General features: G+C 42.8%; 1 protein-coding gene across 3 annotated transcripts; it reads right to left on the minus strand.

Moving 5' to 3' along the window:
* Nucleotides 1-2,500: 2,500 nt before the first annotated feature.
* LOC127294966 (probable protein S-acyltransferase 23) lies at nucleotides 2,501-9,877 on the minus strand. Of its 3 annotated transcripts, XM_051324880.2 has the most exons (13): nucleotides 9,417-9,874; nucleotides 9,189-9,329; nucleotides 8,881-8,993; nucleotides 8,206-8,285; nucleotides 6,521-6,684; nucleotides 6,069-6,198; nucleotides 5,874-5,973; nucleotides 5,499-5,547; nucleotides 5,114-5,188; nucleotides 4,772-4,870; nucleotides 3,591-3,669; nucleotides 3,364-3,512; nucleotides 2,501-2,984 (listed from the first exon to the last, which is right to left on the minus strand). In XM_051324880.2, the coding sequence occupies exons 1-13, from the start codon at nucleotides 9,693-9,695 to the stop codon at nucleotides 2,790-2,792; spliced, it is 1,653 nt and encodes a 550-aa protein (XP_051180840.1). In that variant the 5' UTR covers nucleotides 9,696-9,874; the 3' UTR covers nucleotides 2,501-2,789. The 3 variants fall into 3 exon arrangements, 2 of the variants coding, with proteins under 2 accessions (XP_051180840.1, XP_051180841.1); XR_007847285.2 differs by lacking the exon at nucleotides 2,501-2,984 and having other exon boundaries at nucleotides 3,442-3,512; nucleotides 3,591-3,769; nucleotides 9,417-9,877; XM_051324881.2 differs by lacking the exons at nucleotides 2,501-2,984; nucleotides 3,364-3,512 and having other exon boundaries at nucleotides 3,591-3,684; nucleotides 9,417-9,877.
* Nucleotides 9,878-18,230: the final 8,353 nt, after the last annotated feature.

The following is an 18,230-nucleotide window of genomic DNA, read 5'->3' on the forward strand; positions in this document are numbered from 1 at the left end:
CCGGCGCCAACGTGGAACCTGCACAACACAATCAAAATACTTTGCCCCAACTTAACAGTGAGGTTGTCAATCTCACCGGCTTGCTGTAAACAAAGGATTAAACGTATGGTGTGGAGTATGATGTTTGTTTGCAAAGAACAGCAGAGAACAATGATTGCAGTAGATTGTATTCAGATGTAAAAGAATGGACCGGGGTCCACGGTTCACTAGTGGTGTCTCTCCAATAAGATAAATAGCATGTTGGGTGAACAAATTATAGTTGGGAAATTGACAAATAGAGAGGGCATAACAATGCACATACATATCATGATGACTAATATGAGATTTACTTAGGGCATTACGACAAATAACATAGACCGCTTTCCAGCATGCATCTATGCCTAAAAAGTCCACCTTCGGGTTAGCATCCACACCCCTTCCAGTATTAAGTTGCAAACAACAGACAATTGCATTAAGTACGGTGCGTAATGTAAACAATACAAATATCCTTAAACAAAGCATTGTTGTTTTATCCCTAGTGGCAACAGCACATCCATAACCTTAGAACTTTCTGTCACTGTCCCAGATTCAGTGGAGGCATGAACCCACTATCGAGCATAAATACCCCCTCTTGGAGTCACAAGTATCAACTTGGCCAGAGCCTCTACTAGCAACGGAGAGCATGCAAGATCATAAACAACACATATATGATAGATCAATAATCAACTTGACATAGTATTCCATATTCATCGGATCCCAACAAACACAACATGTAGCATTACAAATAGATGATCTTGATCATGATAGGCAGCTCACAAGATCTAAACATGATAGCACAAGAGGAGAAGACAACCATCTAGCTACTGCTATGGACCCATAGTCCAAGGATGAAATACTCACACATCAGTCCTGAGGCGATCATGGTGATGTAGAGTCCTCCGGGTGATGATTCCCCTCTCCGGCAGGGTGCCGGAGGCGATCTCCTGAATCCCCCGAGATGGGATTGGCGGCGGCGGCGTCTCTGGAACTTTTCTCGTATCGTGGCTCTCGGTAATAGGGTTTTCGCAACGGAGAGAAAAAATAGGCGAAGGGGCAGAGTCGGGAGAGGCTCGAGGGGCCCACACCCTAGGGCGGCGCGCCCCCCTCCTTGGTCGCGCCGCCTGGTGGGGTCGCCACCTCGTGGCCCCACTCCGTCTCTCCTTCGGTCTTCTGGAAAACTCCGTGGAAAATAAGACCCTCGGCTTTTGTTTCGTCCAATTCCGAGAATATTTCCTGTGTAGGATTTCTGAAACCAAAAACAGCAGAAAACAGGAACTGACGCTTCGGCATCTTGTTAATAGGTTAGTGCCGGAAAATGCATATAAATGATATAAAGTGTTTATAAAACATGTGAGTATTGTCATAAAACTAGCATGAAACATAAGAAATTATAGATACGTTTGAGACGTATCAGACAGCAGTTACGACGAGGACCTCATCCCCGCGCGGTCGCCCACCTTCTCCGTCGGGGACTATGTCCACGACAGCGATGAGGAGGACGCCGTCCTCGCGCAGACCAAGGCCATCAGCGAGGCGGAGGCTCGCGCGCGCTTCCGCCGGGAGGAGGCGGAAGCCGTCCGCCTCGTCCGTGAATACGAGGCGGCCCACCGGGAGGCCCGCGTTCGCCGCGTCAAGCTCGAAATAGTCGAGCTTGACGCCGACGACAAGTGAAGCTCATCGACGACAGCGTCGGCGCCCTATGCCGCCGAACCGCACCACCGGCATCGCCGCGCGCGTAGGTCAATATAGTGGCCGCATTTTGCTTTAGCTAACTAGCGCCCGCCGGTGTACCAGTAACGTAGCTTTAATTTTATGAACAATGTATGTTTTGATGCTCAATCGGAGCATCAATTTGATGTCGAACTATGATCATCGCCTAATTTACCCGCGCCATATCAAATTCCGCTTTTCAGTTCCATTTTTACGGTTTCTAATCTTCGCCACTGCCAAATTCGAACGAACTATTGTTTTTGGAAGACTGAAAACCACTTTTTTCGGGCTCAGTTAGAGATGCTCTTATATCCCCATGTGCAACTCCATTATTCAGACAACCAATCAGCTGCAGCATTCGCTTTTGTCGATTTAATTCCCGAACTGTTTTTGAAGTTCATTCTAGAGATGCTCGGTTTACCCAAGTGGCAGTCACATCATCTGGTTTGTAACATAATGTCACTGTGACCTCTTTGTAAAACCCGTATGTCGCTCCACTCACTAATTCCTGAGGCAAACTGGATTCTTCGCAATGATCAAAGTACAACCATATTATAGCAATGTTGTACTCAAATAGTCAAATTCAGCCTCTTACAATCAAAAAAGAACTTCAACAGTAATTGTTTTGTTTCTTACCAGAGCATAAGAATATTCTCAAGATATAAATAGGTGTAGAATCTAACTTGGAGCTGTAAAGAAAGTATGTTGACAATTTCCATAAAGATTAGTCTTATTTCTGGACCATTAGATTTTAGATCTGACACAGCCATCCTTATCAACTTGGGTTTCATATCAACTTGATGCAAAAAACATCATTCCCTTTCTACACTTACACCAATAGACGTCTATGGCCAGCACAGCAAACAACCCGGCTAGACACCACGTTGCTGCCGCCACCAGCCCACCACCTCCTGCCTCTCCCGTGAACTAGATTCAAACTTCTTTGAAAAACTGAAGAACGGGTGAAGGTCATCTTAAATAGATGATAGTATATGGAGGGAGAAATTTCTATACTCTGGACAAACACACACAAAAACACACATTTAGATCCCAGAAGGAACCTAGCTTATTTGTACAGTTTGTTGAAGGGTTGGCCATGCGGCCTCTTGATCGTTGCTGTAGCCATTAACAAGAAAATAAGCGCAGTTCCTCTTGCAACCTTGGTTATAAGGATTTCTGAATTGTCCATCAGGCCCACGGAGATAGGCGTAGCGCGACTGATTTGCTGCCTCATTAGTTGTGAGATTCCGTGCTATCTGCAATCAATCAGGAAATAAATACGTCAGGTATGTTTTATAAAAAGCTCGGTGGTGTTCCATCTTGGTCTTTCCATCATATTGAGGACAAATGGGACAGTTGAGCAATATGCAGTTACAAGTGACATAATAGAAACTAGAGATTCTCTAGTGAACTATAAAGGTTTTGAACTGTTGAGGGCATATGTGCAGTTGTATTTCTTTGCTATCCCCATTGTAGAAAATGTTAGGCCACAAGAGACAGACAATTAAGCATACAGAGAAGTGACGAGTCTGTATTTTTTGCCCATCACATGTGAACCTAATGTGTGGAACAAGTCGGCGTGATAAACAATATGGCAAAGAAGCCTATACAATCAATCCCAGAAGACAGTTTTACCTGTGTTGCTTGTGCTCCTGCCAGAATAAGAGCTCCAGCTAATAAGAAGACATCCATGAACATGAACAATGCAGCACCAGGATGTTTTGTCACCATGAAGTGAGTCCATGACTCAGAAGACGAGAGTATAATGGGCTCTGCCCAAAGTCCTGCCAATACATGTACTTGAATTGTTAGTACACTGTTGAAGGAATGAATAAAATTGTGTATTTAATGTATCTCCTTACTGTGGAATCCAACACCAGCACCGAGAAGGGTTGTGGTTATCCCCATACAAAGAAACACCAAAAAGTCCCACTTATTTCTCTATAAGGAAAACAACTGTTAACCCATCAGATCTGGCGAATACAGCTGAACATAACTCCATCAGATCCATTATTTTGAAATGAGGCAGTTTGAATATCAACTGCAATAAGATCGGAAAATGAACTCCATAATTCCCACTCCCCATCTATAACGAAGTAAGAACTAAGAAGTATACAGAACATAAGTATCTATGACATAATATAATGTTCTCTTATAGTATCAGCCATAATTCTCTTATAGAGTAGTTCTCTTTACCTTCAACATTTCACCACCAACTAATTGTACAAATATGTTTGGTAATTGGTTGAATGGGATTGATAAAGATACAAAGGCACGGATCCGACTAGGAACTTGTGCTATTGTATGGTCTTTATGGAATTGCAGAAATGATATAATCTTTAACAAAAAAGGAACTGCTCATTTTCTACAGGTTATCCATATGGCTACTCATTGGATCCAAGAGTGGTCAATCCTACTACCGGAGGCACAGCGGGCGCATATGGATTCTGGGTATATCCGTTTGGTGACGGTCGCACGGGATATCTTCAACCAGGGTGGCTGGCGGCTTTCTAGAAGATAACAAGATGCATAAGGCGACTTGTTTTATTTTTTTCCGCTGGCTGATCTTTATGTCCACCCTATGTGATCCATGATTTGTAAACTCTGAAACTGATGAATTCGTAATAAAGAAAGCTGTGTGCATCGATTGATGCAGAGGCTGGGGCAATCCCCATTTCGAAAAAAATCAGCCTGGGAATACCAATAAGCATCATGTTACTCCAAAATGTGAAATTAATGACCTCTATTTAGTCAATGGAACATTTCCTGCTATAGCTGGAACAGCACGTCAGGGATTAATATTCTTTTTTGCTAAGAGTATGGTACAGTTTGTCTCCATAACTTAGATAAAGCATTCCATTCAACAACAAGACAGTGGAAAAGCACAACGGGGATTTATACCCATTTGGCTAAGAGTAAGGTAAATTATACTTTGAATCATTTGCGGAACGACACAATGCGAAGTTTTATTCTGACAAAAAGATTTAAATTAAATTGAATACTTAAACTAGAAGTTCAAACAGCCGAGTTATCCACATCTTACCTTTCCAACACAGTTTGATATCCAGGGGCAGTGATGGTCAAACTGTTCAACACAGTGCTCACAAGTTGGACAGTGTTTAGAGCGCACAGGGCGAATTATCTGGTAAGTAAAATTACTACATCAGTCCAATAACATCAAGGTGTGGTGGTATAAACGGCAATATGGCATGCACAAAGAGAAGAACAAGACAGTGAAGAACACAACGAAGGAAAAAAAATATATATATAGCTATGTTCACACGATTTACTTTTAAAACAAAAGGTCATTTTAATATGAATATGAAAGAAAAAAGAATAAAAAGTAAAGATGTGAAAACGAAAGTAATCTACAATTTTGTAATACCTTGCAAGTAGGGCACAATTGAGACCAATTGCCTGTCCAAGTCGAGGAACTAAAATCGATCTCCATGAGTGGTTCCTGTAAGTACAACACAGCTCAGTACTGATCTTGGACTCTTAGTGATACTGAAGAAAAGTCCATAAGCATATTATATTATTTCTTGCTCAGTCCGGAATGTTCAGTACAGATGCTCAGCTTATCAGATAAAAAAGCTGAAAAAATCTACTTCTCAGATGCATCTAGACTGTTGAACTGCAAAAGTGTAGCATAGTCCCAAGTACCAATTGAATAACAATTTTAAACTTTATTTATGTGGGACATTTTCATAAAGTAAATGTGTATGAAATTACGGTTTAAACACCGCTAATACTATAGTAGAATATTCTACCTTCGGATCAAGCCCCTTGGTGTTTGCTTTGATGTAGCCTGGATTTTTTCTGTCCCAAGATCACACGAGCAAAACAAACATTAAGCAGGAAGCAGACACAAAAGGTATGTTCGGAAGAAAATAAACTGAACATCTATACAAAATCAGTTACTTAGAATAAAACAAAAAGGGATGATTCTGCACTAATAAAGTAATTTCAAGTAAGTTTTCGAGGTTTTTCTCATCCTCTTCATCATCTTTTAAAAAATACATAAATAAAGTAATCAAGGCATCATTAATGTATTGCATGCATGCACAAAAAAAACAAAAAGTAAAAGAGCAAAGCACTGGATTCCAACTGGTCCAGTCAGTGAACATTCATGGTGTATAAGCTACCTGCTAAGTCTGTAGAACACCACTTGTGATGCCAAGGCAAGAGAAATAGCAGCCCATGACCAAAGACCAACACCAGCAGTGATTCTAGAAAAATCAGGTGCTAGAGAGGTTTCATAATCAGGTCAGATGATGAAAAAAGGCTCTACAAGTCTTACGTTTGAAGAAAAATAACAAAATCACACAAACGACGCTCACCAAAAACAATTGACTTCAGGAAAAGGATTATGAGGACAACAAGATAAGAAAATAGGATAGGTGCATATCCAGCCTTCCCCAGCCTCTCTGAGCAGTATTTGTCTCCAAAGCTTACTTTTGGAGTATTGGACTATAAGAAGAAAAATGGCATTTCCGTTAATGGAGTTGAAACATTACTACATAGTGCATACAGTAATGGATAAGTATTATCATTGAAAACATATCCAGAAGGAAGGGTAAAGAGGTTAGGAAAATAGAAAACAAGAATAAATGTGAGTGCACCGATCCAAAATGCTTATATCTATGTTTGATTATAAACATTTACAACAGCCCAACCTATCTGCCTGCAGTAGTATATCAGCAGACTGAATAGTACTACCATATAGTTAAATTTCTCGGACCAAAAATGGTAGCTTGTAAAAGTCAAGTAAGAATTCAAAGAGAAAACGTACAAGGATATTGGAAAGATGCCGTTGACCTTTGTCTACTGCAAGTTGCAAAGGAGTAAATCCACCACTATCCTTCAATGACAGTTCCTCCTTGGTGCCAGCATGCACAAGAAGCGTGCAAACCTCCAAACTTCCTCTTATGACAGCCCAATGTAAGGGAGTACAACCTGCATGACGCCACAAAAGGAGTTCAGTCAAAACGTGGATTGTAGGACCTAACTCAAAGACCTGACAGTAGATTTATTTCCAACTAGCATGCATGCTGCTAAATAGTATCTGAAAGACTCACAACAAATCATCTACTGGAATGAAATGATCAAGAAAACAGGTGCTCTACTTGAGAGGCCAGATTTGCAGTCCATGGCTGCAGGTGCCCACACTAGATCCATCATTGATGTGTACTTTAAACATTTCCATGGCCCACTCACTGTCAAGCAGGTGGTTTAACTAAGTAGCACATGATCATTATCATGGGATCGCAGTGGTTGTACAAAAAGGTAAGAGCATGTCAGCTCAGATTCTCTTGCTTCTATTTTGCTTTCGATGAGAACATGTGGGGAAGGAGAGAGGTATAAGCCAGATCCAATATTCAAAGAGAGGGAGTAACCTTTTATCCCCTTACTCTGTACCTCTTAAATTAGGACATTTAAAGTGGCCTTGCCTTTTTGTTGATAGGGTCGCTTCCTAGACCAGCAGGCCCATTGTGCCCGCCACTAGACCTGACAGGTGACAAGTTCGCACTGTGTCCCACTAATACATGCATATACATTAGGTGCACCGGGGAGAATTGGGGAATTTGAATTTCAAAATAGATTATAATATATCCTTGATTCTTCTGGGCTGAAACACCCCTTCACTGGTAGTTCTCGACAAGCCCACATGATGAAATGCAGTAATGCACAAACGACAAACCTAGAGAACTCTAACAATACTATCAATCAGCCCAAAATGGAACCCTCTACCCTGTGAACACCTGATGGTCTAAGCTCTATTCAGCTATTGCAGTCAGTTGTCTAAGCTCGCTGCCCCTCCACTTGCTGGCTCCTGCACTGGTCTGGAGATGATAGGACCATGGATGCATGGTCCCAAACTGGAGTCGAAAGGGCAGTCCATGTGCCATGAAAACAAAGGAGCTGGCCAATTGCGCCACCAAAGGCGATGAGACTCTGGATTATACCAAGCCATACTTTGGGCCGGGCGTAACAAAGCCCAGTGCAGAAAACCCAGGCCCGGCCCTGGCTGCGGGGCCTAAATATCAGGCCCAAGCCTTGTGATCTCTCATTATTGAAACCTGCCAATTATGTAGCAATTTTCTAACCATGGAAGTGTTTTAACATGGTGCCTACCTCCAGTTTCTTTCTCAGATGGCTCATTGTGTATGCACAATCCAGCTCAAGTAGGCAGGTATTCTCAATATTATATGAGAACCTAAGTGAAAAGATGACAAATGGACACATTTCCAAACATCCATAATCTAAAGAAAAATACAATAACATAGTGTGATGAGCAGAGAACCTGGTAAGTACATTGCTCTTAGAGCAAGAGAGCTCAGCATTCAACTATTAGGATTGTTCTTAACACAATATAGATGTCCAAGAATTTTGTATGCAGGGAGAAACTGGTATGAAGTAGCAAAGGCATGTAATTAAATACCACAGAGAATAGAGATACTGCCATGTGAAAGGTACCATTTTTGTCCTGTCTTACTTGATTAGCATCCATAAAGAGCAGTAACCTGATTGTATCTGCATTACCCTTGTAAGCGGCCCTGAATACGATTAAGATGGTAAAAAATTACATTGTGCAAAAAAGGACAAACATCAAAATGTAGATCAAGGATCTATCCTTATGCATGTGTTAGAAACAGAAGCTAAGTTGATTCTTTAGGACTGACAATACATGGGGATACACTCAAGGTTTTATTAACAAACTATATAGTTTTGGATGCATTGTAACTATGAAATGTACGCACAGGTTTGTTAGAGGACACAATCATTAAGAGAAACTGAGACAACGAAAGCAGTACCAACACAGTATATACGACAGACTTCAGAACAAACAAATGGGTAACAGAAGAATATCATACTGTGATCGCCCAGAACTCAATGTGACAATCTATTTCCCAGCAGTATTGTATCAGGGATTCATGGTGTCTATTAAAAAAATTATATAATCCGGCCAACAAATCTTGAAGTATCAAACAAAACCACACAATATGAGAATGGTTTACTTGCATGAGCAATATAAGACAGCATTGCAGCCATGATCTATAGATTCACAATCAATTGTGTACATTGCTGGTGGAAATGGTAAGTGAAACCAGGCAAAACCATGCATTAAAAAGGTAAAGGGTATTCATGTACCAGTGCAATGAGCTCCTTCCATCATTGTCCAAAGCATCAAAGTCTGCACCATACTTTGAGACAATGTGATGCAAGAATGTTGTTTGGCCATACTGAGCTGCGACGTGGACTGCCTAACATAATGTTCCAAAGGAAGAATTGTAAAGCATAAGAATTTACAGACGCTACACAATTATAAGCACAGCCTTGGGCACAAGGACACGGGCTTTAATTAAGCTACTGTTGCAACCAGACACTAACAATCCAACAACACTGCAAAGGATCCGAAAAGGAGAAGACAAATTCAGGAATACAAAACGATTGCATACCCGGTAGCCATTCACATCGGCTGCTTCCAGCCTCGCGCCGCTCTCCAGCAGCACATCTGTCACAGACGTGGCCCCGCGCACAGCCGCCCAGTGCAGCGCCGTCTGCTGTGCAAGGTCTTCCGCGTTCACGTCACCCCCATGCTGTGAAAGACCAATCAACCACGAACCCAATCAGCAAGGAAGGGAGGGCCGAGTAATTCGAGTCCAGCGAGGAGAGAAAAGGCGGACCTCGATGATGTAGAGCGCGACGTGGGGATAGTTGTTGAGCGCGGCCCACTGGAGCGCATGGTAGCCGTTGCCGTCGGGCGCGTAGAGCGACCCGGCGCCGCCTTCCCGTTCCACGAACCGCCGCAGCCGGTCCAGATCCCCGTAAGCCGCGGCAGAGTAGACGTCCACCACAGGGTCCGGCTCCGCCCCGCTCAGCTTCTTCGGCTCTTCCGCCCCCTTCCTGGCGCCGCCGTCGGCCACCACAACCTCGATCTCCGCGACACGAGATGACGACGACATGGCGCGAGCGGGCGGGGGGGGGGCTAGGGTTTTGGGTGGCGGCAGAGCTGGCTAGGCCTCGATTTTGTGGAGGCGACGTGATTCCATGGGGATGGCGACCACCGACAAGGCGACAACGGAGCTGCTGCCGGTGGTGGTGGTTGGAGCTTTGGTCTTTGGACGAAACTTGCAATGGAGGTCAGCGGAGTGACGCGGTGGATGTGGGACACACGGGGAGATGCTCCAAGACAGCTGAGCCGTGCGATGGAGGATCGGACGGCTGCAGCCGATGCAATAAATCTCCACTATATCTATATCTCTATCTACGCATATAGAAAATATGTAGGACGAATCACCGACCGGAGGAAACAGAACCAGTTCCTCTTTTCAAACAATTAATCACCCTGCCATCAGAGACAGAATCATCGCACCAATCAGAAAGGAAAGTAAAAGATATCACAAAGGAATCACCACCAATTATCTCGACAGAAGGCAGCGGGTAGCTCCTAGACAAGCCCGCGCGTGTGAGCCGCAAGGGTCGCCGAGGAGCGAGTACGGCGCGGCTGGAGTTAGGCGCGATCTCGACGGCAGAGCCATGGCGGCCAGAGGTGCTTGTCCACGGGTGGTGCACGTGGCCAGGGCGTTGCACAGGGAGCCCTTGGGGTCGCCCGGCCTCCACCTACTCGGCACCGGCGCACCCTGGTCGGCGGTGACGAGCATATCAAGATCCAGGTCAGTGTGCGTCTCGTCCTTGCCTTCTGTCCCACTCCCCAGCTATTTGTGGTATCACCTCCTCCGCCGGCCGAGATCTGGGGTTGCGCGCATTATGGCCGGATCAGTTCCAGGTGTTCATCAATCTCACCAAGAATGGCGGTCTGCTCCAGAGAGGAAGGTATTTTCAGCAAGTAGTAATTCAATTTTGAGCTTGAAATCGTGTGTGATCTTTATGCTCTTTTGTTCAGATATCTGAAGCTTGTATCTTTCCGATTCAGTTGCCATTCCGTGACCATGTGAGTGGCATTGTTTGTGCGTTAGATTGCTTTGGTTTTGCCTAAAACGGAAGAGATAAAATGATAGCAGCAGCCCAGCCTGTGCTTACATTGATCTCCAAAAAAGGAATTTCAGCATGTCATCTATGTCTACATTTCTTGTTTTACAGAAATCAGAACGTTTTATGGCTGCCGCGGTTTCAGAATGTACATTACATAAATCAGTTTGTGATATGTGTAGTATAAGTTCACCTGCCAGTTTCAGAATGATTAGCACATAATCCAGAAAATTGTGGTGTCTGTTGGGTTTTACTGGAGGAACAATAATTTTCCCGTGGACCTGATCATAGCTCACACCTAACACATATAGATGCAGCTCAGATTAGTCAATAACCATGCAGATAAATGGCTACTTGCATTAGCGGCAAGAACTTTCCCCAAAACATCTTTTAATATATTTTCTTTAATAATCCACCTTTTTGGCATATCCTGCAATCCTACTATCTCTAGAAATATCGAACAGTTTAATAACAATATATATACAACTGAAATAGAAATCACTATGTGATTGGTTGGCTTGTGGTTTCTATTATAGTCGTACGACTAAATTTGCTAAATGAAAGTTCATTGGACTGGTTGATGGTACATGTTGAAAATTCTATCGAAAGTATGGTTGCCTTCCATTAGATGGTTGGGTGAATATTGTCATGTAAATACTCCTGTTGGAAAAGATCTGGTTGGTCTGGTTGTTTACTGAAGCAGAAATCTTTTAAATCTGCAGTTTATCTTCTTGGCTTAGCGATCACGACGCTTGATCCTCGTCGTTCCAGAGCGATTCCTCACCAATGCCAACTACTATTACATTAGATCTAGCTGCTCCTTTGATTTTTCCTATAAGTTTTTGATACGGCAAAGGTGCCCGATCTTTCGATGAGATGGGGATAAATCGATTTGTTGGTGGAGTTCGTGCTTGACGATCCGACTACACGTGCAAAGTTCGTGCGCCAATGCAATCGCTAGGACAATCTTCGGGAGTTACTGATCTTGCGGGAGCACGATCAGCCTGACCAGCAAGGGTCTTAATTCCTACCTGAAATCGAGAACAAGTAAGAACTAAAGATGCAATCAGAATATTGCGAATAGAGATGAAAGCTTGATTGATAATGGTGGGATTCCGAATAGTCGGTCTTGTTCTGGGCGTTGGCCTCAAAAGAAGTACACGTAGTTGCAACAATTGGCTAACTTTTAATCTAATCAAAATCCAAGTTCTAATGACGGCTACAGAGGGGTATATATGGGGGAAGTGAAGGGATTTTTGTCCAACCAGCTAGGGTTGGCCAAAAACACCCCTAAATGGGCCTTCCTCCACTTATATGGCCTCTTAAAATCCCCTAAAATACCTAATCCGAAAATACATGGTCCTGGCCCATTAAATAAGGTGACACAACACTAAAACTAACTCTTTGGACGAATTTTATGATGTAGTAACTTGTATAATTCATCCAAGCATCGTTGCTTCACTATGGTGGCTTCAATGTTCTGAAATCCTCGCTTGCAACGCCATCCTGAATCCTTGCAGGTCTGCTGCCATCTCCATGCACGTTCCTAATCCAATGCTTGGCGTCCATGCTAGATCCATTCCTAAATAATATAAATACATTTGATTTAGGCAGCCTCATATTCTCATATATATCAGGAAGGATTCCTAGTAACGACTATACCTGAAATGTGGCTGTAGGAGTATTGGTTGTATCTATCATAGAGATGTCCTCATCATCCTCCCCTACTTGAATTGAAGTCGTCCTCGACGTAGTCTCATCTTTTTCACCAAAATATGCCTTCAAATCGGAGGTAATCATGTCCTCATCATCCTCCCTTTCTTGAAAGAAAAGCCGTCCTCGGCGATGTTTATTCTGTAAACATGCTAACAAAAGAGACAAGGTATATGCATGGTATATGTATATGTCATCCGTTTTAACAGCTCTGTCATGTTTCCCATTTAATTTTGTACATATACCAGTATTGTAGTAGCATAGAAGCTCATTAGTTCCCATTAAATGTTTATCACAACTCAGTTTGCAGATATAAGTGAAGCACATATTAACTCCTTTCAAATTATAATGCTCATCATTAAACCATCCCAAAGTTGGTAAACAAAAATGTAAGGTCTCAAATTTACTAGCCACGTCATGTTGAATTAAACAATTTTGCAGCAAGTTATTTGGCATAGAATGAATACCAACATTGGAGGTCATATCAAAATGAGAAAGCATATATACAAATTCAGGTTTATTGGAGCTATAAGAATCATCACACATGATGCAAATCCTATGTACCATAAAAACATTGTTGCTGACATACTCCCCAACCAAATTAAATGTAACATCGGGGGCGTAGACACTCTTTAAACAAGGAAGTTCATCAATTTTATGTCTAGCATGTGACACAGATATAGGTGGATCCATCACAACAAAAAACAAAGAATTAGCATGAGAAATCTGAGCCAACACTTCATTGTTCATAACCAGTTTTATATGATTCATACGAGAGTCAACTTTCAAATCACAAGGTGCATTATCAGGAGCAAGAATTTCAGTTTGTACACTCATAGATATGGAAGAATTAACTTGTACAGTAGGTGAACTCAACATAGTTGGTATATCATTTACACAAGTTCCTAACACATGGTCATCATTGGAAACAAAATTCTCCATTGGTACACTCATATCCATAGAGCAACGAAAAATAACACATGGTACACACAAATCTATAGGTCTATCATAACTAGAGTCAACCAAAAGATTGCTAGTCATATCAATGATATTTTCAGTGGGTGCACTCATATTCCAAGACATATTAAAGTGATCAATTGGTACACCCAGCCCAAAATCTCTCTTAGCATGTAACTCATTTGGGGCACTCGAATTGATAGATGCATGAATGTCCGCAAAATAAGCACCCAAAACATTTGGTATTGTAGCATGCAATTCAGTGGGTGTACTTAAATCAATAGAAGAATCCATTTCGGCATTAATAATTTCAGTGGACGCGCACATAGTCAAAGAAGAATTGAAAACAGGACTAACTGCGCTCACAACAACATCAATTTCAGTGGTATGATCACATGGTACTTGCAAATCAGTAGTATGATCCTCTAATATAGGCGGTGTGGCCAAATCATCAGTGAACTCCACACATGGTATATTCATATGAACATGGTAGTTACCAATTTCAAGTGGATTAACCAAACTAGGAAGCATCTCCAATGGTTGATCATGAGATTGTTTCAAAGCGACAACTCTATCCTCAATCAACTCAATAGACAAATCATCACATGACATATGTAGATCAGCATGGTGTTCATCAGTCACATGTGGAAGGACAAAATCAGTACCTTCATTTTTACCTTGTGACTCCAACGTAGAAGATGTTCGCAGCGACGTGTCACAAGTCTGTGGCTGGGCAACTCGCACAACAATATTCATGTGTGGAACGTTGGATGAAACAACCGGTGCTAGTGTGCATGACTTGAAGGAGTTGGAATGGTCCAACGTTTTGTCCTGTATGTGTTTCTCAAAAGAACAAGCTCGAACATATACACCAATAGTAGAATGAGGAATATACGTAAACAAAACCTTAATATCAGGGTTCAAGCCATTGAAAAACATGTTTCTAGTACTTTCCTCAAATTCCTTTATATCACAACGGTACATGTAAAATTTAAATTCCTGATAGTAAACATGCACAGTATTACTACCTTGTTCTAATCGTTCAAGTTTGCGGAGCAGTTCACGTTGATGAGAAAGAGGCACAAATTTACGTCTCAAAACAGATTTTGAATCTACCCAAGTAGTAGGTGTATTATCAATATTTTCTTTATAATTCCAGTCCCACCAAACGGAAGCAAGATCAATAAAAGTTTGGGCGGCAATTCTTACTTTCTCATTTTCATTAAAATCATGGCATCCAAAAATATTGTCAACCTCAAACTCCCAATCAAAATAAGCATCTGTATTATATCTACCCTCATAAACTGGTAAGGATATAATCTGATCATGATCTCCTGTAAATGGTTGCACATGCATCTCCGTAGTCGTCATGGTACTCGGGTCGATGGCTTGGTCCTCAATTCCTGTCATGGTTAGTACCCAAAAAGCACAAATGCATATGCCTATCCTGCGCGTAGATGACGTATTGTCTTTCCGTTCAACACGCGTCCGTTGGGAACCCCAAGAGGAAGGTGTGATGCGTACAGCGGCAAGTTTTCCCTCAGTAAGAAACCAAGGTTTATCGAACCAGTAGGAGTCAAGAAGCACGTCGAAGGTTGATGGCGGCGAAGTGTAGTGCGGCGCAACACCAGGGATTCCGGCGCCAACGTGGAACCTGCACAACACAAACAAAGTACTTTGCCCCAACGTAACAGTGAGGTTGTCAATCTCACCGGCTTGCTGTAACAAAGGATTAGATGTATAGTGTGGATGATGATTGTTTGCAGAAAACAGTGGAACAAGTATTGCAGTAGATTGTATTCGATTAAAAGAATGGACCGGGGTCCACAGTTCACTAGAGGTGTCTCTCCCATAAGAATAAGCATGTTGGGTGAACAAATTACAGTTGGGCAATTGACAAATAGAGAGGGCATGACCATGCACATACATGATATGATGAGTATAGTGAGATTTAATTGGGCATTACGACAAAGTACATAGACCGCTATCCAGCATGCATCTATGCCTAAAAAGTCCACCTTCAGGTTATCATCCGAACCCCTTCCAGTATTAAGTTGCAAACAACAGACAATTGCATTAAGTATGGTGCGTAATGTAATCAACAACTACATCCTCGGACATAGCATCGATGTTTTATCCCTAGTGGCAACAGCACATCCACAACCTTAGAACTTTCTCATCCTTTGCCCAGATTTAATGGAGGCATGAACCCACTATCGAGCATAAATACTCCCTCTTGGAGTTACTAGCAAAAACTTGGCCAGAGCCTCTACTAACAACGGAGAGCATGCAAGATCATAAACAACACATAGATATAAATTGATAATCAACATAACATAGTATTCTCTATCCATCGGATCCCAACAAACACAACATAAAGCATTACAGATAGATGATCTTGATCATGTTAGGCAGCTCACAAGACCCGACAATGAAGCACAATTAGGAGAAGACGACCATCTAGCTACTGCTATGGACCCATAGTCCAGGGATGAACTACTCACTCATCACTCCGGAGGCGACCATGGCGGTGAAGAGTCCTCCGGGAGATGATTCCCCTCTCCGGCAGGGTGCCGGAGGCGATCTCCTGAATCCCCCGAGATGGGATTGGCGGCGGCGGCGTCTCTGGAAGGTTTTCCGTATCGTGGCTCTCGGTACTGGGGGTTTCGCGACGAAGGCTATAAGTAGGCGGAGGAGATAGGTCAGGGGCCACACGAGGGCCCCACACGCTAGGTCGGCGCGGCCAAGGGCCAGGCCGCGCCGCCCTGGTGTGTCACCACCTCGTGGCCCCACTTCGTATCATCTTCGGTCTTCTGGAAGCTTCGTGTGAAATAGGCCCCTGGGCGTTGATTTCGTCCAATTCCGAGAATATTTCCTTACTAGGATTTCTGAAACCAAAAACAGCAGAAAACAGCAACTGGCTCTTCGGCATCTCGTTAATAGGTTAGTGCCGGAAAATGCATAAATATGACATAAAGTATGCATAAAACATGTAGATATCATCAATAATGTGGCATGGAACATAAGAAATTATCGATACGTCGGAGACGTATCAGCCTACAAACTACAGAATATGGTGGTTCACGCGCAATTCGTCAAGCAAAATACAAAGCTCTTACAAGTTCTTACGAAACAGGAGGAAGGTGATATGGCAACCAACAAGGATCAGCTTCTCCCCGAGATTGCACAAAGCGATTGCCAGGTGTCGACACAAAGCACGTGGAGAAATTTGTGGAGCTCTGGGAAGGCAAAGTATAGTGATATGGTGGCATAGTAATCAAATCAGCGATGCAAATTGAGTAAATGCTCAACGAAGGTATTGTGCTGGTCCTAGGCTAGATCGTATTAGAGACGCAAGCCTAAATCACCAACGAGGTCACAATGTGGCACAAGATGCAAGAGGCAGCGAAACTGGTGCTGGAGGATAGAGGCACCTACAATAAGGCGGCAAGTTTTTTTTTGTTTGACTCAACTTGGCGCTAGACCCTAGAGGTCTCTATGGTAGGGCGCCCAGTTTTTTTTTTAGGATCAACCTTGGCGCATGACCATAGAGGTCTCTATGGTAGGGCGCCCAGAATTTTTTTTTTAGGAACAGACTTGGCGCATGACCATAGAGGTCTCTATGGTAGGGCGGCCAGAAATTTTCGGATTTTTTTTAGGATCAGACTTGGCGCATGACCATAGAGTTCTCTATGGTAGGGCGGCCAGAAATTTTCGGATTTTTTTTTGCGGCTAGACTGCTATCAGTATTCCGACGGAAAACGCGAAATTGACCAAGAAAACGGATCTAAAACCCGAAAAAACTCTGAAACGAAGATCAAGAAAGACCCTACTATGATGGGGACCAAAGAGGCACAACAAAGAGTTGATGGCAGATGTGGCGGAAGTGTATGGTGGCGGTGATATGGTGAGGACTGCAAGAGGAGATGGTGCGGCGGCGACGTGACTATTATGATCAGAACTCAAAACTCTAATGACTCTAGACGCTAAGACCAGCACGCGACACAACGATTGCAGACAAGGACTCAAAAAGAAAAAACTGAAAAGATCACGCAATGGCTTGGCAGGGGCTATGGGACGGATGATCTAAACCTAATATATTTTTGTGGGGCTTTTTCTGGGTTATAGGTAAAAACAAATCTACACTAGGAAAACTGTAAATCTCACCGAGCAACCTGAAATCTGATACCACTTGATAGAGCAAAGGTGGCCGATCTTTCGATGAGACGAGGATAAATCGATTTGTTGGTGGAGTTCGTGCTTGACGATCCGACTACACGTGCAAAGCTCGTGCGCCAATGCAATCGCTAGGACAATCTCCGGGAGTTACTGATCTTGCGGGAGCACGATCAGCCTGACCAGCAATGGTCTTAATTCCTACCTGAAATTGAGAACAAGTAAGAACTAAAGATGCAATCAGAATATTGCGAATAGAAATGAAAGCTTGATTGATAATGGTGGGATTCCGAATAGTCGGTCTTGTTCTGGGCGTTGGCCTCAAAAGAAGTCAACAATTGGCTAACTTTTAATCTAATCAAAATCCAAGTTCTAATGACAGCTACATAGGGATATATATGGGGGAAGTGAAGGGATTTTCGTCCAACCAGCTAGGGTTGGCCAAAAACACCCCTAAATGGGCCTTCCTCCACTTATATGGCCTCTTAAAATCCCCTAAAATACCTAATCCGAAAATAACATGGGCCTGGCCCATTAAATAAGGTGATGCAACACCAAAACTAACTCTTTGGACGAATTTTATGATGGAGTAACTTGTATAATTCATCCAAGCATCGTTGCTTCACTATGGTGGCTTCAATATTCTGAAATCCTCGCTTGCA

Source organism: Lolium perenne, chromosome 4 (assembly GCF_019359855.2).
Source record: "Lolium perenne isolate Kyuss_39 chromosome 4, Kyuss_2.0, whole genome shotgun sequence".
Taxonomy (NCBI): domain Eukaryota; kingdom Viridiplantae; phylum Streptophyta; class Magnoliopsida; order Poales; family Poaceae; genus Lolium; species Lolium perenne.

Bases quoted from the DNA above. Each gene is read 5' to 3' on its own strand.
- LOC127294966 (XM_051324880.2), bottom strand. From the start codon at position 9,695: ATGTCGTCGTCATCTCGTGTCGCGGAGATCGAGGTTGTGGTGGCCGAC. The intron at 9,330-9,416 runs GTCCGCCTTTTC...GGTCTTTCACAG, and splicing joins TCGCGCTCTACATCATCGAG to CATGGGGGTGACGTGAACGC. The intron at 5,548-5,873 runs GTAGCTTATACA...ATCTTGGGACAG, and splicing joins GTGTTCTACAGACTTAGCAG to AAAAAATCCAGGCTACATCA.